General features: G+C 46.9%; 9 protein-coding genes across 9 annotated transcripts; 5 read left to right on the forward strand and 4 right to left on the reverse strand.

Annotated features, from left to right (window-relative positions):
- Nucleotides 1-409: 409 nt before the first annotated feature.
- On the reverse strand, nt 410-1,382 carry FPSE_09614 (uncharacterized protein; the record flags this gene model as incomplete). The annotated part of the gene is made up of 2 exons (XM_009262731.1): nt 410-1,297; nt 1,344-1,382. 2 exons carry the CDS (start codon nt 1,380-1,382, stop codon nt 410-412), a joined length of 927 nt encoding a protein of 308 aa, XP_009261006.1.
- Nucleotides 1,383-2,014: 632 nt separating this feature from the next.
- FPSE_09613 (uncharacterized protein) lies at nt 2,015-3,743 on the forward strand (the record flags this gene model as incomplete). Its single annotated transcript, XM_009262730.1, has 4 exons — nt 2,015-2,174; nt 2,236-2,311; nt 2,366-2,743; nt 2,834-3,743. The coding sequence occupies 4 exons, from the start codon at nt 2,015-2,017 to the stop codon at nt 3,741-3,743; spliced, it is 1,524 nt and encodes a 507-aa protein (XP_009261005.1).
- A 77-nt stretch (nt 3,744-3,820) lies between these two features.
- Nucleotides 3,821-4,933, reverse strand: FPSE_09612 (uncharacterized protein; the record flags this gene model as incomplete). The annotated part of the gene is made up of 2 exons (XM_009262729.1): nt 3,821-3,986; nt 4,038-4,933. The coding sequence occupies 2 exons, from the start codon at nt 4,931-4,933 to the stop codon at nt 3,821-3,823; spliced, it is 1,062 nt and encodes a 353-aa protein (XP_009261004.1).
- A 650-nt stretch (nt 4,934-5,583) lies between these two features.
- Nucleotides 5,584-7,557, forward strand: FPSE_09611 (uncharacterized protein; the record flags this gene model as incomplete). Its single annotated transcript, XM_009262728.1, has 9 exons — nt 5,584-5,805; nt 5,862-5,999; nt 6,050-6,057; nt 6,107-6,243; nt 6,297-6,343; nt 6,398-6,426; nt 6,486-6,519; nt 6,569-6,656; nt 6,707-7,557. 9 exons carry the CDS (start codon nt 5,584-5,586, stop codon nt 7,555-7,557), a joined length of 1,554 nt encoding a protein of 517 aa, XP_009261003.1.
- A 930-nt stretch (nt 7,558-8,487) lies between these two features.
- Nucleotides 8,488-9,789, forward strand: FPSE_09610 (uncharacterized protein; the record flags this gene model as incomplete). Its single annotated transcript, XM_009262727.1, has 1 exon — nt 8,488-9,789. One exon carries the CDS (start codon nt 8,488-8,490, stop codon nt 9,787-9,789), a length of 1,302 nt encoding a protein of 433 aa, XP_009261002.1.
- A 175-nt stretch (nt 9,790-9,964) lies between these two features.
- Nucleotides 9,965-11,775, reverse strand: FPSE_09609 (uncharacterized protein; the record flags this gene model as incomplete). Its single annotated transcript, XM_009262726.1, has 3 exons — nt 9,965-11,125; nt 11,211-11,321; nt 11,377-11,775. The coding sequence occupies 3 exons, from the start codon at nt 11,773-11,775 to the stop codon at nt 9,965-9,967; spliced, it is 1,671 nt and encodes a 556-aa protein (XP_009261001.1).
- Nucleotides 11,776-12,486: 711 nt separating this feature from the next.
- On the reverse strand, nt 12,487-15,270 carry FPSE_09608 (uncharacterized protein; the record flags this gene model as incomplete). Its single annotated transcript, XM_009262725.1, has 5 exons — nt 12,487-13,082; nt 13,150-13,402; nt 13,462-13,905; nt 13,970-14,660; nt 14,717-15,270. The coding sequence occupies 5 exons, from the start codon at nt 15,268-15,270 to the stop codon at nt 12,487-12,489; spliced, it is 2,538 nt and encodes an 845-aa protein (XP_009261000.1).
- Nucleotides 15,271-15,619: 349 nt separating this feature from the next.
- FPSE_09607 (uncharacterized protein) lies at nt 15,620-16,642 on the forward strand (the record flags this gene model as incomplete). The annotated part of the gene is made up of 1 exon (XM_009262724.1): nt 15,620-16,642. The coding sequence occupies one exon, from the start codon at nt 15,620-15,622 to the stop codon at nt 16,640-16,642; it is 1,023 nt and encodes a 340-aa protein (XP_009260999.1).
- Nucleotides 16,643-21,708: 5,066 nt separating this feature from the next.
- FPSE_09606 (uncharacterized protein) lies at nt 21,709-23,381 on the forward strand (the record flags this gene model as incomplete). The annotated part of the gene is made up of 2 exons (XM_009262723.1): nt 21,709-22,451; nt 22,508-23,381. The coding sequence occupies 2 exons, from the start codon at nt 21,709-21,711 to the stop codon at nt 23,379-23,381; spliced, it is 1,617 nt and encodes a 538-aa protein (XP_009260998.1).
- Between the last annotated feature and the right edge of the window lie 522 nt (nt 23,382-23,903).

Here is a 23,903-nt window from a genome sequence, read left to right on the forward strand (position 1 = left end):
CCCTTCTGAACCTTATAGTAGGGCAAAGGTCATGTGTGAGAGCATTGGAGTCATGATGCTCAAAAAAAGTGTAATTAAAGATGGAAACCCTATCCCTAGGTCACGACTGGAAATCCCTGGCACAGAAGCAGGGCTTGACTCCCTGAGACGACGTTTTATAATGGAAGGGGATAGGGGGTAATTATAACTTAATTCGACTATTGAAGTTTGCAGTCCTACAACCGGTCAAGAAGATATGTTGCTTAAATCAACACTGTATTCTTGATCAACCATCACCTTGGCACATGATACCTTGAACATTCATGATAACTGTTCCGTGTGACTTCGTTCCGTCCCACCCCTGCTCCGGCCCCTGGTCACGGCCTTTAAAATTCAGATACGCCTAGCACCTGTATTATTCCGGGGCCATTCAAACGATGGGTTGATTTCCCTGCACTCGTCGAAAGATCTCCTTCTTAAGCTCTTCATCATCCCACTGCCGAATACCCAAAAACGCATTATCTGTTTTGTGAAAGAATCCATTACCTAGACCATAGCTCGCTCGTATGACAAAGTCTCGCGTCGAAATGCGGTCTCTAATGCCCTGGTCCCATCTCTTCCACGCAGCTTCAACCAGGACTGCTGTATCAACTTGCTCGACAACAAACTCTTTTTCCGGGGCAGCTTGACGAGCGTAGTCCAAGACTTGGTTCTGTGTCATCACCACTGTATGCATGTAGTAGACTTTGTTGACGGACTCTTCAGGTTTCGACAGGACTGCTGCGATGGCCTTTCCGATGTCGTCAAGGGTACTCGCGGACATTGGTATGTCCCCGCCATCTGCCACGCGGGTGGGAATTTTACCCGATAGTCCGACAAAGATATCTTCATCGAGAACCCAGTCAAGGAACATGCCGGTGTTTATACCAGTATACGTGATTAGGCCCTTTGAGGCTTTGTCTTCAACGTCCCTATACACCGGGAGCTTTGTCCTCATGAAAGGCATGTTGGCGATCTCGGGATTATCCATCGACACGCCAAAGTAAGACGGGATAGCTCGGTAAATACCAGCGTTGACAGCTGCTTGTAATGTGATGATCGATGCATCGTAAGCGAGTCGATTGAGGATGATGACTATCGCATCAAAACTGCGTCCTGTTAGGCTGGGAGTGAGGGTCTCGGCCGAAGTGTAATCTGCTTTGATGACTTGGACTTCCTCGGGAAGCTTTGCTGATGAGGGGTCGCGAGTCAGCACGCTGACGTTGAACCCGTTCTGCAACAAATGCTTGATGGTTGATGGACCGAGGCGTCCGGTGCCCTAATAATAAGTCAGATGAGTACCTTGGAGGGAGTTGTTCACTAACACCGGCTATTACAACACTGGAAATGGATGCTTTGGACATTTTGGTGTTCGACAAAAAATATAGGTGTCAAGGACTGGGGATGTCGATGGTCAGCTTCTGGCTTCCGGCCGTGTTCTGTCTGCCATCTGCATCAGGTGACTTATTACACAGCCTTTATGATGGATAATACGGATAATTGATTCTAATTTCTCACAGACACGCCTGAAACAGGTCAGCGAATCACATTATATATAAATTCCACTTACAGTTATACTCATATCTCTTCACAGATCGAATGAGTACTTCATAGATATAAATCCCACATACGCGCTTCAGCTGGCCAGTTGATAGCTAGAGCTACATTGCCGTTTTATTCGAGTTCACCACGGAAGAATTAACCTATAGCGAATGCCTCTAGGGACGTAAATTCGTAGAGTTTCAGACTTTCAGCAATCCATCTCTATACAGCTACTGAGCAAGGCACCTGATGGCGTGACGGTTTGATGCTCATAACCTCTATGGGTACAGTTTTGGTGATCGCAGGGTAGACTATGTTGGCATGTCAGTCCCCTAACTAGATTCTGACTAGACTAGTTATCTCACGAGTGAGATTTAAGCGAGTCTACTCAATCCTTCGCCCCTAATAGCTTGTTTAGTGGCCAATCACGATACGATGAAACCTGTTAGCCGCGATGCAGGGGTCACTACACTTCAAATACCAGAACCCCACGTTGTTGGAACTCAGTTTCGTCCTTATCGTACTTCTCCTTGTCTTGGTCAAGTCCGAAGACCACAATGATTTTCGACAACTTGTCTTTGTCAAATTCTTGGGTTCTAGTAGCACTAACAACTGTATTACTTGTTCTGAGTCGCTTCATAGCGCCAACTATCAACAAAAATGAACCCCCCATAGTCAAACCGCGGGTGCCCTTCATAGGGCATATCATTTCGATGCTACGCAATGGAAGCGACATCTATGTGAACCTCTTGTGAGCCTGATACCTAAACCATTCCCTGGTAGCTATGACACTGACATCCAACAGTAAACAGCGCAAAGAGCCCATCGTGACTCTTCCAATGCTGAACGGCAAACTCTACGTCATCAACTCCCCAGATCTAATCCAAGCAGCATTGCGAAATAACGACATATCCTTCACCCCATTCATCCTCGAATCATCCAAAGCGATGTGGGGTCTCAGTGACAACGCTATGGCTTCTATTTCGGATCTGGCAAATCTCAAGGGAGGAATGCAAATCATCCATTCCACTCTAGGCGGAGAGAGCCTACACAAGCTGAACATCAGCTCACTGTCGAAATTCATGACTTACCTCAATCGCGTCAAGGCAGGAGGGACGCTTGGAATAGCTGATACGTATACCTGGCTTCGTGACATGCTCACTGACGCGTCTGCTACAGCTGTGTATGGGCCTAAGAATCCTATCACGGTGGATAAGATGCACCTGGTCTGGTAGGCTCTCTTATAATACATCTGCTGACCATGTGCTAACAGAGATAGGGAATACGATAAGCAGGCACTACTTGTCGCAATAGGCTTACCAAGTTTCATGACCAAGGCCGCCATCAACGCAAGACTGAAATTGAATAACCTCCTTCTCCCATACTACAAAAACGGTGATAATCACGAAAAGGGTGCTTCTGAAATCGTCCAGCAGAGAGAATCATACCTTCGCAGGACCGGCTTTACAGACGATGACTTGGCACACATGGAACTGATGATTATCTGGGTCGGAGTGACAAACACGGCGCCTGTGCTATTCTGGCTCTTCGTCCACATCCTCACCAGTGCTGACTATACGTCTCGTGTGCGCGCGGAGATTCAAGCGATCACCATTATCACCGAAACTCCCGAAGGACGAAAAGCAACATTCGATACGAGATTACTCGAGAAATCCTGTCCATTTTTGAACGCGTGTTATCAAGAGTGTCTAAGACATTATTCACATTCCATCGGTAACAGACGCGTTATGCAAGACACAGAGATCCAGGACTCTAAAGGCCGGTCATATCTTCTCAAAAAGGGCGTCAACGTTCAATGGCCACCGCCAGTTACACATTTTAACACCGAGATCTGGGGTCAAGACGCCGAGATATTTAGACCCGAGCGATTTATGGACGTTACACCGCAAGATGAAAAGAAGAGAAGAGGTGCTATGCTTTCTTTCGGAGGTGGAAAACATCTTTGTCCTGGGCGGAAGTTTGCGTATACGGAGCTGTTGGGACTGGTGGGCGTTATTGCGTTGGGTTTCGAGGTCAAAGGGTTGGAATTGCCAGAATCAAAGTATGCTGGCGTAGGAATTGGTGGCAAAATGCCAGATTGGGAAAATATGGAGAAGGGATTTGGGTTGAGGCGACGGGAGGGCTGGGAGGATGTCACATGGGTCTTTCACGAGGATAACTAACGGTTGGTAATATCGATGCATTACTGATCAACGTCTAGATTGTGATAAAGAAGTCTAGCTGTATATCTATCGTCTGTCTAGTCAAGCTTGATATCAAACTTGCCAGTTGCCGCGGGGTTCGAAAGTGCCCACTTGATACCATTCTCCATCGTCTTGTCCCATCTCTTACTCTCAGACAACTGATCTCCAAAACGACGGAACCCATGGGGAAGACCCTTGAAGAGATGGATATCTGTAGGTACTCTGAAGCCACCATTAGCATTTATCCTTCGACTGGGATAGGGAAAGTCTTACCCTGCTTCAACAAGCTTCTTGCCATAGAAAATAGCCTCATCTCTCAAAGGATCCAGACCAGAAATTCCGATTGTTGTAGGTGGCATACCCTTGACGTCGTCAACAGAAGCATGTCCAATGTTTAATCGCGTATCCTTAAGATCTGGGTTCGAAACTTTTAGCAGACCCGTAAACTTCTCCACCGCCGCCTTGTTCAAAAGCGGAGCATTCTCATTCTGAACATAAGATGACACCGAAGGATCCGTGAGTTGTTCAAGAATAGGCGCGTAGCATTCGGGGTGAACCAGAGCAGGAATCATCAACACCTGTCCCGCAAGTTTTGGTCGTGAAAGGCCATCTGGAGACATGTTTTGTCGCAACGTCAAGGATGCTGAGAGCTGAGCACCTGCAGAGATACCGCCTATTAGGACCTGAGTAGGAATTCCGAGGAGTTCATCGATGTGGTCGTGGACCCAGTGGAAGGTATCCTCGGTGTCGTCCCATGCCGTTGGGTATGCATAGTCTGGCGCGTGGCGGTAGTTGAGGTTGACGACGGTGACGTTGGATCCGAGAGCTATGGCGGTGCAGATTGCGTCCTCGGAAGGAATGTTTCCAAAGACGTAACCACCGCCGTGAAGGTGGATGTAGACGGGGAGACGAGCGTTGTTGTCGGATGAGGGTGGTCTATAGGTTCGCACCTCGAGAGGGAATCCGTCTCTTGAAGTGACAGTGTAATCCTTCATGTGAATCTCAGGGTTTCCCAACTTCTCCAGCTCACGTTTTGCGAGATTTTCTCGGTGCATGTTTGTGATACGCTGCATTTCTTTGAGGCTGAGAGAGGGGTCCATGGGTGGTCTGCTGTCTGTGACTGCAAGCCATTCTGCAGTGGCATTGCCATATTCGGTGAAGTCGGCCATGTTGGGTATGCAATGGTTCACGAGTAATGTGTTGATAGGAGTGAAAGAGTTAATTCTTGACGGTGACGGTAATGAAGCTATCGTGATATTGGCCGGGGAGAAGTGCGAGCGAGTCGGTCATGAGATGTAGAGCCGGGGCCCAAGAACCCCTCAACTCTGCCGAGGTCGGTATAATTCAGTCCCCGAAGTATCCACTTTGAGTTGCAACTATGAACCATACCTACTCTTGTGTCATCCAATTTCTACTATTCAACTATCTGATTGAGAGTCAACTCAACATCTAATCAAAGAGAATGATTCAATAGATAATGAATCATGAATAACACAGCAAAATGATAAAACACCATCTCCAGATCTATATCCGCACCAATCATGACACTCTCACAAACCCCAAAGTCTAGCCTCCACTAATACTACGTCACCCCAATCAATTATACTCTGTAAACCTTGGATTATTTTCTTCAACGTTACATAGAATCACCGTCGATCGTCATCTCGCATTTACAATTTCCCCCGCATTTTAAGCTCAAGATGAGCAGGATCGGCACTTTTTACGGGTTTCTCGGAAACTTATAAGACCCAATATCGCCAACTAACTAAAAGCTTGACTTTTTTTGCCAAGGACACGTACCTGAGACTTGAGTGACAAGATGCTGTATTCTTACGCGCGACAACTCTTACTTGGTGCTCTTGCACTGCAAGGTGCAGATGCAGCGAGCTGGAAGGATTACAAACCTCAGAGTCGTACACCGAGTTCATGTCCCGATTATGTCGACTACTCGCAGAAACCTCACGAACCTTTGTCTTCGGGGAAGCTCAAGTTGCCGTTTATGAGGCCGAGTGAGGAATGCAGGACTTTCAAGAGCCCTGCTGTGGAGGCAAGTTGGTCCCTATTGCCCTTGGGAGCAGCGCACTGACAATGCTGTAGAAAGTCATCAAGGACATGAAGAAGCGCATCAAAAATCCTGATCTAGCGCGTTTGTTCGAGAATGCTTTTCCTTCGACGCTTGATACTACGGTCAAGTACTTTGACGCGAAGAAGAATCTAGCCTTTATCGTTACTGGTGTAAGTTTTCACGTCTACGCGTCTAGGATATTAACTAACGATTAGCTTAGGACATCACGTACGCATGGACCTTCATGGCTGTGAAGATATCAGCTAACAGGTTCTAGTGCACAATGGCTACGCGACACAGGAAACCAGTTTGCTCATCTGTACAAGCTACTCCCTCAAGATGAGAACTTGAAGGATCTGGTCAAAGCTATTATCAACACTGAAGCGAGATACATCTCTGAATATCCCTACTGCGGTGCGTTATTATCGTTAAGAGACGCGTCAAACATTGAAGCTGAGATGTTACAGGCGCCTTTCAACCTCCTCCCGAGAGTGGATTAAGTCCCTCGGTCAACGTATGTTATAAAAATAGTTTAACTTATCGATGCTGTGACTAACTGGTGCTTCAGGATTATGCCGAACTTGTCACTGTGAACCCGTATGTTAAGCTTACCGCTACACGTGTTGAAATGTTGACCTAACACTTCTATGCACCAGGCCTGTCGATAACCAGACTGTGTTTGAGTGCAAAGTGAGTAAATCCTATCTGCTTCAACACCTCATCACTAACAAATATCTAGTATGAGCTCGATTCACTCGCCGGCTTCCTCAAAATCGCTCGGTCTTACTACAACAACACCAAAGACGCGTCTTTCATCAACGACAACTGTAAGTGACCTAATCAAGTATTGATTTATCCCTGATACTAACCATCGAAGTCAAATCTGCCATGACCCAAATCCTTCGCGTCATTGACGAGCAATCTCAAAGCACATGGGCTGAAGACTGGTCATATGTCAGCTACTACAACTGGACCGGTAACGCAGGATCACTCTCCCCACCAGTTCCCAACAGCGGCAACGGTGAACCTAAGCTAGCCAACGGCCTCGTCGCTTGTAGTCATCGGCCATCCGATGATTTGAGCGTCTTCAACTACATCACCTCTGATAACGCCATGATGTCAGTCGAACTCGACAACGTCGCTAATGTGCTAGACAAGACGAGAAGTCAGAAGACGCTCGCAAAGACTCTTCGAAGCCACGCCAAAACAATACGCCAAGCTGTATGGAACCATACCTTGACATCAAATGGCATCTTTGCCTACGAGACAAACGGTTATGGTGGACAGTACATCATGGACGACGCCAACGTTCCCAGTCTTGTATCTTTGCCATACCTAGGCTTCCTCGACCGTTCCGACAAGACATACCAAAAGACGAAGTCACTTCTATTCTCCCGCGCAAACCCATACTACGCAGTCGGAAAGACATTCCGCGGCATCGGTGGTCCTCATGCGAACGCTACAAACCCTTGGCCTATGGCGCACGTATCAGCTATCTACGGCACAGACGACGACGATGAAATTAAGGAGCGACTCAATATGATTCTAGAGAACACATCTGGACTTGGGTTGATCCATGAGAGTGTTAATATTTATAACTCGACTGTGTTTACACGACCTTGGTTTGCGTGGGCGAATAGTTATTTTGCCGAGATGGTGCTTGATTTGGCGGAGAGGAAACCTGGGTTGATCTTCAAGGATAACAAGCCATACGTTATCGGGAAATAGAGAGGGATTGTTTTTCTGTCGTCTTGATTTCCCACAAGTATGCATTTTGAGAGATGAGATTTTCTCACTTTTATTTTTGAAAATCAGCTCTGTTTACTTTTCTTGATGCACCGTTTTGCTTCGGTGTTACATAGTGCGTCCTAATGGGGGTTTGTTAGAGTGACGCCAGTAGGGAATTAGCTATTAATTCCTGAAGTCGGATATGATTATAGAAATATGCTAATGCCGACTAGAGCATGCTTAGTTTGTAAAATGTAAGATAGATCGATTGCGATTGTCAATGTCTAATTTCTTCAAGACTGTGGTATGGTGTAGGGTAACTCTCATCGTCATACGTGTACACGCGCTTTTCTTCCCTTTGTGACGCGACGCGACGCGACATGGCCAAGTTGGATGGCTAGTCAGACATTTCTCATCATTTATGTATGTGCTTACTACTGTTCTAATCACTTTGTAGGTCAGGTTTGTATTTCCACTATCTTGGAGTTTTGCAACTCTTTGGCAACTTTATTCCACAACGACATACCCCTATCATTTCAACTCCACTGTTTGTCGGTTAGAGGAATTAGCTTAGAACCCATAGTCCCATTGAGTTCCATTATAATTGCTAGCTATTGAACTAGACGGGCCTTTCCTTATACTCGGCGTGACTAATGTCTAGTCATCGAACTTTTGAGTTGTTGGTTATTCCATTCAGAACCAACAGAGAAGAGAATATCTTGGCACTAGCCATCATTGGGTAAAAGAAGGGATTTAAAATGAGGTCCCACCACTGTTCGGAAATCCGGCCGAAAGTTTAGGCAGTTCTTCAAGGGTCTGATTCAGCCTTGGTCAAATCCTTATTTGTTTAAGTAGACAGCATCCTTTAAATAACACAGCTAGTCTTAGGATCTCCTCACCTTGTGCTCCAAAGAGCATATCCTTAAAAACATGGAGATAAAATCCATTATTATTTACTACCTTCGCTATGCCTGGGAACTCACAAAAGCCGTCTTAGGCGCCGCCAAGCTTCTGTTCATCAGTACCCTTCCACTCTCGGGACTCACTATCATCCTCTCATTTACCCAAGGCCTAATTCTTGGACCATGGTTCTATGAAACAACGGTCGATCAACGAGATTTTCTTGTGCACGATATGGTGACAGTCCAGACAGGCGAATGGCTCAAAATGCCCGGCGCCGACAATCCTCTATATGAAATCCGTGCGCCATATTATATCCCCCAGCTATACAACCCCATGAAGTGGACACGAGATATAGGACTCAGCCGACCCGATGGCTGGCGCACAGAAAACGCAGCGAAATATGCTGAGTTCCGAGACTTGTTCCGTGTCCGAAGATTCTATGAACCAACTTGGCATCACTGGATCTATCTCTCCGAAAACGAGCAACCTCTGAACGAAACCTGGAATCAAGACCCTTGGGATAAAGCATTCCGAGAGCTACTGGACCACAGAGACAAGCATGAGATATTGGGCAGCAGCAACTTCAACTACCTCACTTGCCCACACAGTTTCCTCTGCGCGACCTGGCGCATTTCAGGCCCGGCATTGGTTCACTTTACCAACGAGCCTGTAAGAAAGATTACGCCTCAAGAAGAATCTCGCAGGCGAATCCTTGATCCTGTCTCAGTTCGAGTTTTCGAGTTTCCTCTCAACGAGACAGTTATTCCCGGGACGTTTCCGACATACTTTGAGCAGATGCGATCCATCACAGCAAGTAACTCAACTTATTGGACGAAAAGAAAGAAGTATTCAAACTTTGATCAAGTTACTGTCCAAGCTCGCAAGGTGCTCAAGAAGTATGAGGAAAAATATCCTTTGACATATGGCATGCTTGCCAAAGCGGAGCACAAGTGGACCAGGCTCACTGCTGCAGAAGATACGAATCTCATCTTCTGGCCGCGGCATGGATCGTTCATCGCTGCAGCTGTTCCCAGTTTCTATGGCGCAAGGTGGTGGGCCAAAGTGATGATGTGGTGGAGGAAGAGACAGCATGAGAAGTCGATGGGAGGAGATACTAAGAAGCTTGAAGCTGATAGAGCGGCACGGGATCCTGTAGCGTACCAGCTCCAATGGATTCTCGATAGTATGACCGACGAGGATAAGGAGAAGTTTGGAAAGACATACCGGGGACAAGTACTATTAGAGAGATTGCAGAAAGGCTTAGATAACAAAGACTGGGACGGCAGGGAGGATATCATAAAGGAAATGCAGGGCGCTTTGGGTGCTTGAGTAAGTCGTTTGGCACACGTTCGGAATCAACAGAGTTTCACTCAATACGAATCACATATCAGTTAAGCCGAAGAATCAGGAGGTGGTTGACATGTCAAATTCTATATCTACGGAAGACAAAGATGCATGCAATAATTGCGCTGAATTCAATAATAATTCGCTCTATCAGAATATATCATATCCTTACCTCCTCCATATACAGATCATATAACCCGTCTCCAAGATGCCGACTCCTATATATCCACAAACTCTTCCCCTTTCTCAAATCCTTGACCTCTTCATCCAACATATCCTCTTCAACCATATTCCTCAAAACCTTAGCTTCTGATAACGAATCACCACTAGGCACAACAACCCGTTCCGAGACCTTGGTCGCCACAACAGCCACAAGCAGTTGAAGAAATGCAGTGATCCATAATATAAGAGTAATAACTCCCCAATGCGAAACGTTGAGTTTCTGCCCGACTGTAGGCATTTGACCAGGAAGTACAGTATCCGCGTTTGCTTCAATGGCAGCTGCTAGCACACCCGTTGCGAAGCGAGAGAGAAGGATTTCGACTCCTTTGGTTGAGCCATTCATTGGTATGCCGAAGACTGACGCATCGGGGTAACTGTTTGATTTGGTGTCATTTGCGCCGTCGGGGCCTCCCAGGGCTATCGCTGATGTTGCCAAGCGTGCCAGTCTCTCGCCAACTTCGTGCTCTGGTCGTGTCGAATTTTGAACAGGACCCATTTGGACGGTGCAGTTGTAGAACCACGGATTTGTCGATGATGGCTCATAAACGGAAACGACGCTGCAATCCTTACCGCAGTCACGAGACGCAGATGTCATGTACACCTTTTCACCAGAAACTTCCTTGTTGGGTAGCGTGATGTTTCTGTCTTTGCCCCCATCTTGAATAGTGATAATTTCCTGAGTCTCATTTTGAGATTGCCGAACCTTGAATGCGTCGCAGTGTGTCCCAATGTTGACCTTTCTATTCGTAATAACAGCAACCGGAGCTTTGGTAGGATTATCCAAAGTATACGTGTTTGTCTCGCGGAAAACATAAGAGCAATTCACATCACAAAACAAAAACTTGTTGTCGGCAAAGAATAAAGTCCCAGGTTCAGGAATTTCGTCAAGAAAGCCCTGACTCATACCCAGCGATACGATGCCGTAGCTGTTAGCCGCGTAGTCCTCTGCTTTTGACGAGCTGGATGCGTTGACAATACTCGAGGTAGAGATGGTGCTCAAGTTGGCGATGGAGACGTGTCCGGGAATCAGGAGGGCATGCTCCTCGGTCTTTTCGATAGCGTAGCACAGACCTAGTGAGGCGTAACCAATTTGCGTTGCCTGATTGATCGAGTTAGTCAAGTTGAGAGCCCGACCTTTTAGAAAAGGAGTAGCGAAGTGAAGCGAGACGTTGACGTGGACATACCAGGAATAGTGCTACCCAGGTTGCGACTCCAAGGTGAATTGTCCATCGACTTGATTTAAAGGCCAAGACCAAGACTTGACTCATGCTATGGACTTGCAAAATAGCTTTGACCTACATTGATAAAAATTAGATGAACAGTCTTAGTGACGAACTGTCCAAGACTCACCTTCTGTCGTGACCTAGGCCGCTTACTCAATATCCACCATCGCAAGTCCTGCACCGAATGCGTCAACTGACTCATTGTCGTGAGACCCAGAGCGATAAGAAATCCCGTGATAAGCGCATTAAAGTATTTTTTCTGAAGCTCCGAGATGACATCGTAGAGAGCATAGGCGACTAGAATGATGTAGATGACTACGATAAACATAATCGTGACGAACCATTTTCCAATGAGGCCTAGCCATAGTTTGACTTTTGATCGACGGCGTGCTGGAAGGCCTTGAAATCGTCTTGGTGGAAATGGCAATGGCGATGGGCTTGGTGTATGTAATAATGGTGGGTTCTGGTATTGGAGATGGATATCGTTCTGGCCGTTTGACGGCATGGAATAGTACTGTCCCGTCATGATCAAAGACAAATTAACGATAAATACATGCAACTATTCAACTGAACGGGAAACTCCAGGACTAAATAAAGACGAGTCTAAAACCGCTGCTATGGCTAGCAGATCGACAGGAGATCCATCATTCGTCCTCGTAATAAAGGCTTTAGGTTTTCGCCTAAGATTAAGCCACATTACGACGTAACAAATACGGCTTAGCCTAGCTGGAAAACCACTTCAGCCTGGCAGATCCTTATTTCGATTGGATGGCCCGTATTATAGATTGCGTGCATGGGCTTAGACAACAGGGGCCCGGTGGATGTGAAACTGTCTCAGCGTAAGTTTAGAAGTTCTCAAGCATTCTAGATTCCTTGGCAGTCTATGCATATTAACAACGGGATGAAAACTTGGATGTTGCTCTTTCTCTGGATGAATCAGCGAAACTCTTGGCATATACAGACAATCTAGATTGGGCATGCATTTTGCGTCACTCACTGAACAAACCCTCAAAATCCTATCATCAGAGCTTTAAAAAAATGTATCAGCGGGTCTTGTCGTGGAAATAGCTTCGTGTCAGCCAAGTCATCTAGATAGAAGGACTCTGTTATGGGACTACTCACGTCATTCTTCAACAATACAAACTAGTCTTGTTAACTGTCGAGTTGATTGATAACTAAATTTAACTTTTCAGTATGAGTGTGTCTGACATGTTTTATTGAGAGATAGGAATGTCTGCTACTTTTTAAATCTCTTCTTGATTTTCTCCTTCTCTTCGTGATTTGTGCCGTCGCCATGATTGTGTGCGTTGACTCCATATCTAGTCGCAGTTTGGAACTGCACTTCCGGCGCCGACGCCGCATTCTGCTGCAATCCCATCAAATCCCCATAAGGCGCATTACCTGCATATATATCACTGCCATCTTGATTGTAGGGACCGAGACTTGTAGCACGGCTCGGAAATAAACCCTCCCTTTGACCAACATTGTTTTCATCTCTGTTCTTGATCTCCCCATACAGAGCCTGGTCAAGTTCGTCTTCGAGTTTATGATATACTGGTCTTAGAAAAGGGTAAAACATGGTATTTAGACTTGTTCCAGCTTTCATGTTCAGTAACTTGGAGCCCTGTGGAAAGCTTATCGAGTAAGAGATAGTGTACGCGAGGAAGTGGTATTTCGTTGCTATTCCTTTCTCCTCTATTGACATTTCAGATGTGGTACGGCTATATCTGCCAGTAATTTCGTCTTTCACGTCGCGTACCACGTGCTTGTTTCTGATGTTGCGAGTGACTGTAAGTTTGGGATAGGACGAGGGGGAGTTGAGATCGGGACTGTCTAGAATTAGGTTTTGCCAAGCCTTTTCGTATCTTGCAAACCTGTTAGTTTCACTAGATTCATGTACCTTTCGTGGGAAGAGCGACATGCCTTGTCATTACAGAATTTGTCTCGGAAGTTCCCAGGACTAGATTCCCAGGGATATCGCTTGAACGATATAATAGTTGACCATCCTGTGGGATCTTGGTAAGACCGCCCCATGAGAAGGCGCAAAGGTGAAGCCACTCAGCCATAAAGAACCCGCTAGACATCCTATGTTTGTATTTCAAGAGCTCTTCCGCCCTATCAAGTGGGTCCCATCCTAATGCATAGTCGGCAAACTAATGTTCAAACATATAAGTAAAAATGGAACTTGTCGTTGGAACGGTTGATAACTCACATCGTTGGCGTGCATACCAATTATTTTGGCTGGTTGATATTTGTGGATTCTCTTGCCGCTCGCATCGGTGATCTTTTTACTGCTGACGTCGATGCACCAAGCAGACTCAAATGTAAAATCGTCGTCTTTGAAATACAACTGTTTGAGTGGTGAAATTCGTGCTATAAGTTTCCACTTGTCCATTGCAGACCTGGCGTCTTTTTGCGCCTCGGTGTAGTTATCTTTATTCTCGTGGTTCTTCTCAGGCATTGGTAGAACGTTGGCAGTCAGCCAGTTTTCGAGTTTTCGAATGTCTCTTGGGGAGGTTTTGCTGACACGGTGGGCATCCTTTCTCGCAAGGATCTCATCTGGAAATGCATTTAAGATTTCAAGGGTCTTCATGTAGGCGTCGTAGTGATCAACATGAATGTACGTATCGAACAGGCCAAACGGATTCTCTCCCATCTTAATAAAAGTCAGTAAAGAAAGAATAACGTAATTGTCAAGTATGAGAGAGAGCAGTGCTTACCTTGACCCAGCCGTCGCCATTCACTTCATCCTGTGCCTTGACTATCAGTTCCGTAAATGGGTGAGCATGGTCCATGTTAATATCGTAAACAAGGTTCTCAAAGAAAGTGTTTACTTCGCCTAGTGGCTTGCCCAATTGAAGGTGAAGTTTCTTGGGGTGCGGAACCACAAACAAAGGGAACCCCAGATCGACCGAGGTGAATCGAGCACGGTATCCAGCAGCGGATTCAGGGTCCGTAGCTGTGGCCGTCATCCATATATCCAAGAAGCCATCCTTTATTTTACCCAGCTGTGCTAGTCTTGCCTCTTCTGTTGTTCCCCAGTCTTCAAGACGTACCCACATGAGCCAGCCCATCGGGTGTCGTATGGGAATGTAGATACGCCTTCTTCCGTCGTTGAAAATCTCACGACCGATATCTTTCTGGCGCTTCGCCCACATTGCATCAATGTCAACAACGTTTGCATCAACTGCATGGACGACCGGAGGATTTGTGTCTTCCTCTGACATCTTCCACATTGGTTCTATTGGAAAAACCACAGGATGGTGCTGGATTGCATCGTGGTCTTCGTCCTGTAAAGGATCATTCTTCGGGGCATCTAATAGCCCGTCGAAAGCCATTTCTTTGAGCATTGCTGCCTCGTTTTCCTCGTCATCAGCTATTCTCTCGGCAACCTGAGGGTCAACGAGACGACTGTCATCAGGTAAGAAAACATTTAGAAGCCATATTGAGTGGATGAATATACTTACCTCAAGGACAACCAATCAACACAATCATTAGCCATATCGTGAAAGAGCTTGAGTGAAACATTGAAGTATGACCCTATGGCTGACATCGCACCAGTCCTTCCTGCACGGCTTGTTGTCGTGGCCCATTCCTTGGAATTTTCCATACGACCGAACAATTCGTTGAATTTGTTGCCCTGGATGGCCATGTAATAGGGATTTCGACGACTGGGAGCGTATTTAAGATCTCCCCTCTCAAACCCGTGGTCAAAGTCGATATAGTTTAAGTTGGATCTCAGAAACTGTGAGATAACGGGAGGCGGCTGTTCTCCATCGGTCTCGGAATCTTCGATTCCAAATATGTTCTCAAAGATGTCGCCCTCTGGGATTCTGCGGTCGCGGGCAATTGGTTGGAACGACGCGCCGTTCTTGGCCGAATCTCTCTCTATTCTCGCAACTTCTTCGCGATTCTCATCTCCGCCGGACCAAATGGATACATCGGACTCGTCACCACCGGTATTTTCCCCATTGGCTTCCTTTGTTGCCTCTATTTCCATGGTTGAGGAGACGTTGCTCATGGTTGCTGAGGATAATGAAGAGTGGAAATCCGAATGTTAAAGTTGTATGACAAAAGCGTATACAGTTGGGGGTTCATGACTTGCGTTTACTTCGCCCTGGGTCTTTTCATCTATTGGTTATCATACGTCCAGCAATATTCTTGTTGACAAAAATATCTCTCTGCATATTATCACACGAACATTCCCAATTTGTAGGGTTGCATTTCAATATTTATCAATAGTCTCTCAATAGTGCCATTAGCCCCTCAGGTTGGGTCTAGACCACAACACTCCCACATCACGACCACGCATTTGAACACTGGGCTTTCCCACATTCAGAAAATCCGTTCCGCAGTAGAAACCATCAACCATGTCGTTATCTCAAGTTGCGGCGCCTACGCAAGCCCCTGCCGTTCTGACAGCGGATGGCTTCGACCCAGAGACTTTCGACCCTCTAGTCCCACGTATAACGCAGCAAGCCATCACGCGTTCGCCTATCCTGCTACCCTGGCAGCCCCGCATTATGCCACTAGGCATGTTCTTTCGGTCCAATATGGCAGAAACCGCTCACAATCCCTTCGCGCCCGAGACGGCGTTCAGCCAAGAGTCTTTGGAATTAACACGGATCATTTTCACGGCAAATGATGGAAGCTGCAGTTTTAGGTCCTCCGAAGCCTTTAGTTCTTCGTCTTCCATGGATCATTTGAGCGTTTCTCTAGGTGCAAGCATTGATATGACTTGCCTTGAAGCCAGCGTCTCAATGCACTATGATAAAGATGTTATGGATAACAAAGACTCAAACAAAGCTTCGGTTACAACAAGCTATCGTGCGGGATCCGTCAAATATTCACGATCTCCTGAGTTATCAGAAGCATCATTCAAAATTCTAACTAGGCAGGGTTTGGAGGCTTTCAAGTCTGTTTACGGCGACTACTACGTGGGTGGATACCGCATTGGAGGAGATACGGCTGTCCTCTTCAGTACGGACCAGAGCTCTCATTCGGAAAGGGAAAAAGAGACTGTCCAAATAAAGGTGGAATCATGGTTGGGCGACTACGACGACAACTGGTCCACAAGCTCGACAAGTTCATCCAGCTCTGCCGTTGTTCGTGTCAGTGCATTTTCAACACTGGAGCAGTTGATTGTTGCCAAGACGGTACAGACGGGGACCCCGGAGTTCCAGGCCGCTATCCAACAGGGTAGGGCCATCCACAAGCGAGCGCAGGGGTTGGAGGATGGCGTGGCCAAGGTATTGGATGAAGTTGGGGTGCGGCACGGAAAGATGGTCACGCCTCGACAATGTACCCAGCTTTGTCAACGTGCCGTTGTCGTTGAGCTGCAGCTGGTGCCTATCGAGTGTCTTCGTCAGGTTCGTTTTTGGACTACGCTTTAGAAGAGGGGGAGAGGCGGATAGATGTCCGTAGCGATAATTAGCGCCCGTTGGATGGGACTAGTCTATGCTGTGATAACCACTAGCGTTTCCAAACTATTGATTTCGTGTAAGCGATGTCTAAAACGGAAGCAGACCCCAGCTGTAGAAAGCTGAGAGACAATGACAAGAAAGGTTTCCGTGACTGAGAAATTTCTCATCAAGACCCAAGACTCACTCTCAGAGAACTCCAGTGATACTCGCCAAGCGACACGATCTTGCCCATCATGTCACTATTACTGGCGCCATACAACAATGGCATGCGCTTAGGTCAAGGGTATGAGACTGTCCTGTTAAGCAACGGAATTGAGCTACGCAAATTGAATATGAGACTGACTGACATTTGAACAAAGATTCAACTCATACACGCAGCAAATTTGCATTGATGATGCCGTGGTCATTGATCCAGATCGCGTTGACAATTCCGTCACCAACGATGGTTTCACAATGCGTGAACTTCGCCATGCCATTGGTGCCCGAGCTGGCGGCGATGATTACGATGATGAGGAAGACTATGGAAATGAGATAGACGCTCTTCCGATGCCGACTTCTCTGCCAACAATTGAAGCAACAGGAACTGAGGTGGCAGCAGATGGGACAAGTACTACACTCAAGCCTGTCGATGCCACTACAAAGGCGCTCGACACTATCGCAATTCAGCTACGTGAGGATGCCAAAACAGTAGAGAAGCTTGTTGCAGATGTGGCCTCGCTTGAGACACTGATAGAAGAAGCTGTCGATCCTGCTAGTGCTGATACAAAGCGCAATATTCTTCTGCTTGAGAAAAAGCGTATGCGCTTGGCACGCATTAAGACTAATGGTACAGGCCTCAAAGGTAAGAAGCTCCGGGGTTCAGTCAAGGCGTTGTCCCAACGAGGACCAAGTCAGATTGTCACCTACAGCTCACGCTTTGTGAACAAGATCAGGTAATTAACATTTCCATCACAAGTTACTGAGATATCTCTGACCTCTATAGTGAGATTACAGATGACATGAACATCTCAGGCTCTTTATCCATTAAGTACGGCTCAATTGGTGGTGCAGGAAAAGGCTCATTCGTGGACTCGGATAAGTTCAAAGAAAGTGATCTCAATTTCTTTATCAGCGTCAAGGTGATTAACCAGAGCATCAATATCAAAGACGCCCTTGTTTTTCAAGGACTTCCTTCAGTGGACCAGACAAACTTCCGAAGCGTCTTTGGAGATTGCTACATCGCTGGTTTCCTCGAAGGTGGCGAGTTTAACGCTCTAGTCAGCATGAAAGTGGTTAACAAGGCCAAGGCTATGAGTATCAAGGCCGAGTAAGTTCTCCCGATCTTCGGAGTGTTGGTAAACACTATTGACTTATGATTACTAGGGCAGAAGTGGCGTTAAGCGTCGGTGCAGTTGATTTGAAAGCAACTGCTAAAGTCGACATCGATAAATCCAATTTCTCGTCTCAGACAGAAACGACAATCCAAGTCGGTTGGTCTGGTGGTGGACACATCAAACCTAGTAAGCCCTTATTACCATTATTTCTTCTTTGAATAACTGCTTACCTCTAATAGTGGACCAACCTTGGACAATCCAATCGTTGATGGAGACGGCTGCCAGATTTCCCGACCTTGTGGCCAGTACACCTCAACGGACCTAGTAAGATATTCTGCAGACTATTAGGCGAGACCAAGTGGTATACTAATTCTCAACAGTGCCATATTGACCAAATACGAGTCGCTTCGAAGCTTCATGGCTCTAAAGCCTCCAGCACTCACGCCCATGTACTACGAAAATGCCTCAATTTACACTAACGCTCTCCTTGATGCATACATGGACTACAAGAATGTAAGTAACACGATAAACTGTTATTTGTCGCTTCGGACTGACCAAACCCAACAGATCTACCGCACCATTGGTACTCAGCTTAGTGATATTCAAGCCGGCAATAAAAGACTACAAGCATGGGATGCCAAGGTGACAGAATTCACCACAAACGATAAAATCGGCGAGAACTTGTATGAACATCCCTTTGAGGCGACAAATAAAGGTCTTGACCTTGCTCGTCGTTCATGTCGTTTCCAGATGATCAAGATCGTCAATGAGGTTGATGCTGTGGAAAAGAACCCCGCTATAGCGGCCAACGAGAAACGACCTGAGGCATACCAAAGCACCATCGTTTTCCGTGAACGCATGCCTGTTGTGGTTGACAAAGAGAAGTTACCTCATCTCAAAATCTTTGGCACGGAGGAAGCTCCACCGAAGCTAATCGAAGCTACAAACGGCGATGGTATGCAGGAAGCAGAAATTACCAAGGCCAATAGTTACTTGGAGACGCAGCCCGACGTGGGTGTATCGATGAGACTAGCTCCTTTGGTGGGCTCTCCCTTTGGAGGCATGTTCTGCAACCTGGACTTTGTGAAGGCCGACTTTAGTCTCAGAACAGTCACTGTCGAAGTTGAGAAAGGCGTGGTTGTAGCCATCAGTGTTCGATACTCTAACGGTCTACAGGCTACCATGGGTACACCAGGAGGAAGTCATAAAGTGTCGCTTACACTACGACCATCAGACGGTCAAAAGATCACCGCTTGCTCGATTGAGACAGGTCGACGAAAGGGTAGCCCTGACGCTACAACACGTATCACGGCTCTTCGTTTGTACACTAACCGAGGTCCTGATCTAGAAGGCCATGCCAAGGATTGGGTCCAGGCAAACGGTGAAACGGGGTTGAGAGATGGGTTCGAGTTTGAGGGTCTCAAACTTGTTCATTTCGATCCTCTTCTCGTTAATGCTCACGTCAAGGGTTTCTGGGGGCATGCCCAGACCAGTAACACAGGTATCAACCCCACGAGTGGTGTCTACCGTTTAGGACCTATCTGGGGAAACAGAGAGGTTAGTTCACAGTGATGACTTTTTATACAATGGCTAATTCTGTTATTCTTAGGATACTTCTGAGTCAGCTGATTCGTCGATGGAAGCTGATATGTCACTCGTTCGCACACAACCAGAGCAGCATCTGATCAATGGTCGTGAACGCCTCAATTGGGAGGGTGGAGTTGCCGGACGCAGTGCTGTCCTCGAACAATCCTTCTACAAGCCTCTTCCATTCATACCCACCGTCATCTACGGCTTCCGACATATTGACATTGCTCATACGGACTCTCCTCGTGTTGCTCTTACTCTACCGTCGGTCTCCGAGTGGGGGTTCTCCTTGGGTCTTAAATCTTACCTCCACCCAACATGGAATCTGGAAGCCAATGTCATGGTTCTCCCGAATGGAGTGTTCCCCTTCCAGCATGGCATTGTTGATGCAAGTGATAACCCAGGCGGTCGCAAGGCAACAGAGAATGCTTCAATTCATGTTACCTTTGCCAAACCATTTGCCAAGACCCCCAAGGTGGCTGTATGGTTTACAGAGATAATCCAACCCAAGGGCCACCGCAGCCTCAAGACGTATGTCGCCGACGTTAGTCCCACAGGCATGCGAATCAACATCGAGACATGGGCTGGACGCGAATTTGATAATGCTCGTGTAGCGTATTTGGCATATCCAGATGGAAGTGACGCTATCAAGGGAGGGGTTTCATACTTTGTGCCCAAAGAGGATTGGAGGGATACGGAATGGCCTGGCGGAGCTTTCAAAAAGGAGCCGAATGTTTTCACTGCCATCAATTATATCGATATTGGGCTGAGTCAGAGCACTCTGGATATTCTGGTGACGCATCAGAGCGCGTCGAGTACGAAGTTGAGACATTGCGGCTGGTCGTCTGATGGAACGGTACTTGTCATGATAGGCATGTGCTGGATCGGTATATCATGTTAGTCTTCGGAATAATACTATTAGAGGTTACCTATCAAGTCTATGTCTTTCTTCCATTGCAGTTTTACTCAATACCGCAGCTGTAGTCTATCTAGGTATACCATTTTCATGCAACTTTAGTTGCTGAGTATAATGATATGTACCCACGACGGGACGGAGATCAGCATCAGAAGCCGCGATGCATCGGCCCGCCCCTAAGACTTACTGCAGGGAGACTAGAGGACATGACATAGCAAAGCCCGCGGACATGGACTACAGCCCGTGTCTTGAACTTCGTATCCGGAATCCCGTGTCTCGGAGTTTAGAAGACATATATGACTTCCTTGCATTCCACTTAAATGCCATGTCTTTGTTCAAACCAGTAGGTTGACATCCTATAGCGAGTTTGAGACATATAATATTAGCCCAGAGATTATTGCAACTGCTACTGCCGGTGCTAGTCTCACTGATAACATCACCATGGCTGGACAAAAGCAAATATTGTCACGACAGCTGAAGTGACCTCTGATTCAGTCACCCAAGAGAGCCTTAAGCGGGGTTTAAGCCTTGTTACTGACGTTTCTACTGCTAATAGCCCTGCATCTATCCAGATGGCGGCTCCTGTCAACGAGTGAAGTTCACTATGTCAGCCCCGCAACGACCAAAGTCTTCTCTCTTATCCATGTTACACAACATAGAGAGTAGGGATTTGCCGCCGAGGGATGCGGAACTGAAGCGACTCAGGTTGGTCTCACATTTTGTCAAGACATTCACTGTCTCGAACATCTGCCCTGCTGAATTTCAAGATTCTTATCCTATCGGCGAACAAAGACATGACTAAAAGTAATCTAACGACAATTGGGCTTCTTTAGACTCACCGCATAGCCATAAACAACTCGGGCAATCTTGTTCACTAGAATCATACTTGGCCTTCATATTTCTTCCCTTCAATCCCGATACATGCTCCGCATCTCAGCGGCAGTTGTCTCTATTGGAAATGGTTGGCTGATAATCCTGGAATGAAAGTACCCTACAAGATACGCAACATCATGACCATCACATTCGTTGGCTGATACAGTGGCACAACATCAGTGGTATCACATTTGTTAGCCTGTTCAGCCGGCAGTTGCTCCTTTTACCCCTCAAGCTCTTTTCATCTGTCTGGGTCTATATATACCATCTGAATCCTCCTCTTGACTTCTTCAAATCATCGTTTCTCTGCAACTCATTCTTTCTAACATCACTTTCTCTCCTACAGGATGGATCACCTACTCCACCTAGACACAGACGTCGTCTGTCTTTTGGCCAAACTTGACTCCTATGACTACATCATCGTAGGAAGCGGGTTCGGCGGAGGTCCACTGGCTGAAAACCTAGCTTCCAAGAAGAAAAAGGTGCTGCTGATTGAACGCGGTGGTGTTATCTTCTCCACCCACGTCCTCAACACTTCGCGTCCTTTTTACAAACGCGGTGCCAGCAACTCCCCAGAGGGTAACGAGCGTGTTTACGACGCTGTCAAAGCCAAGGTCCAGCTGACCGATTCCTCTGACAGCTATGTCGGTGGACCGGTCTACTGTGTTGGCGGTCGCACCAACCTCTGGGGCACATGGATCCCCGAGATTGGGGACGAGACACTCAATGCTTACTTCCCTCCTGAGATTGTGAAACATCTCAAGGAAGGGGGTTACGCTGATACTTACAAGTACTTGACCGACGACGATCCTAGGGATGGTATCTATCCCGAGGGTGACGGTGCTCATGAAGTCAGTGCTAAAGACATTGGTTTTGCCAAAGAGAAGCTCAACCATGCCTTGAAGACGGCGGAGTTTGGCATCATGCCTATCGCCGCGCAATTCAACGCCCCAGCGCCTTACAGGTTCGCCCAGGGTGCCTACAGTACCACGCTGTCGATCATGAACCGGATGTACGCCAATGATCCTTATCTTTCTGTTCTTCTGAACACGGAGGTTATTGCTGTACAGTGCAACGATAATGATACGTCGTAAGTTCCTATCTTGTCACAATTGCTTATGAATAACTGCTAATACTACGGTCTAGCGACAAGGATGTCATTGCACTCCAGATCAGGGACAAAGAGACTGGCGCTCTCAAGGAACTTGGCGTCGGAAAAGCCAAAGTAATTCTGGCTGCTGGTACAATTGGTACCGCATCCATCGCCTTGAACAGTGGCTTGCAAAAGTCGAATGACCTCGTCGGCAAGGGTCTAATCGACCACAATGTCTGCTACGCGCGGTTCGCCAAACAGAAGAGCGGCGGCTTTACCGAGAAACCACTCAACCTCAAGACCCATCTCAAGGTCGGCGGAGAAGAGTGTCTTGTCACAGTCACCATCAACGCCAATTTCTTCCTTGCTGGAAGTTCTGCGACTCTTAGCACGACGCACTTCTACGACAAGCAAGGTCGACTCATGGGACCAAAGTCTCCTGCGAATGAGCAGGAGAACTTTGACACGATTTGTGTCCTGTTTGAGTTTGTTGGTAAACTCGCAGATGGGAACTCTGTCCTCAGTATCCCTGGTATGGACCCAGTGCTTGATTTTAGGCGAGACCCCCTCAAGCATGAAGTGCAATGCGCCATGGAAGATATTGTGCGTAATGTGCGGGATGCCTTTGTTGACGCGCAGCCTTTCAAGTCTCCTACATCCGGAGAGGAACTCTGTCCCGACCCTGGACTACGACCTCAGCATCTGGGCTTTGGTGTATTTTCCCACGAGTGTGGAACGATGCGCATGGATGGTCCGACGAAGAAGGATGGAGTGGTTGACTCTGATCTCAAGGTCAAGGGGATTGGTAACCTTTGGGTGTGCGATCTTTCGGTCATGCCTGTTAGTCCAGAGGCCAACCCGTCTCTGACTCTTGCAGCGCTGTCGCTGAGGCTTGCTGAGCATTTAAGTCCCGAGGTTCAGGTTTAACAGGGAATTGCAGACAAGGATTTGAGTAGCCCTCGGGTTTATTTCTTATGTCAGTTATACGCTATAGGTAGATTGTGTTTGATAATTATTATTATTTCCCACTCATCTTTGACACGTATTCATCTGTATCTCGTATAGATATTGTATGTTTGAGAACCAAATGGTACAATTTGTGACATTACTTCGTACCTCGAACTACTGGAATCTATACTTAGTCTGGAAGATCGTCGGAAGGCCGGTGGAACAAGGTGGTACGAAAGTGATCTCCTCTCGCTTAACTTTACCATGGTGCTGAACCCCGCAAGTATCCGTGAATACTGTAACGCTAGGATTCACATCCCTGTCCTCCGTATTCCGTAGAACGCCATGTCTTGTTCTATGTACTGTGACAGTGGGATTCGCATCCATGTTTCGATGCCTGTCTTGGCCTGTTGGTTGATTGACTGACAGGCTGAAATGTGATACATGTCAGCAATTGATTGGAATGAGTAATGAAACAACCCCTGTATGTTGGTTGCGACG

Source organism: Fusarium pseudograminearum, chromosome 2 (genome assembly GCF_000303195.2).
Source record: "Fusarium pseudograminearum CS3096 chromosome 2, whole genome shotgun sequence".
In the NCBI taxonomy this organism is placed as follows: domain Eukaryota; kingdom Fungi; phylum Ascomycota; class Sordariomycetes; order Hypocreales; family Nectriaceae; genus Fusarium; species Fusarium pseudograminearum.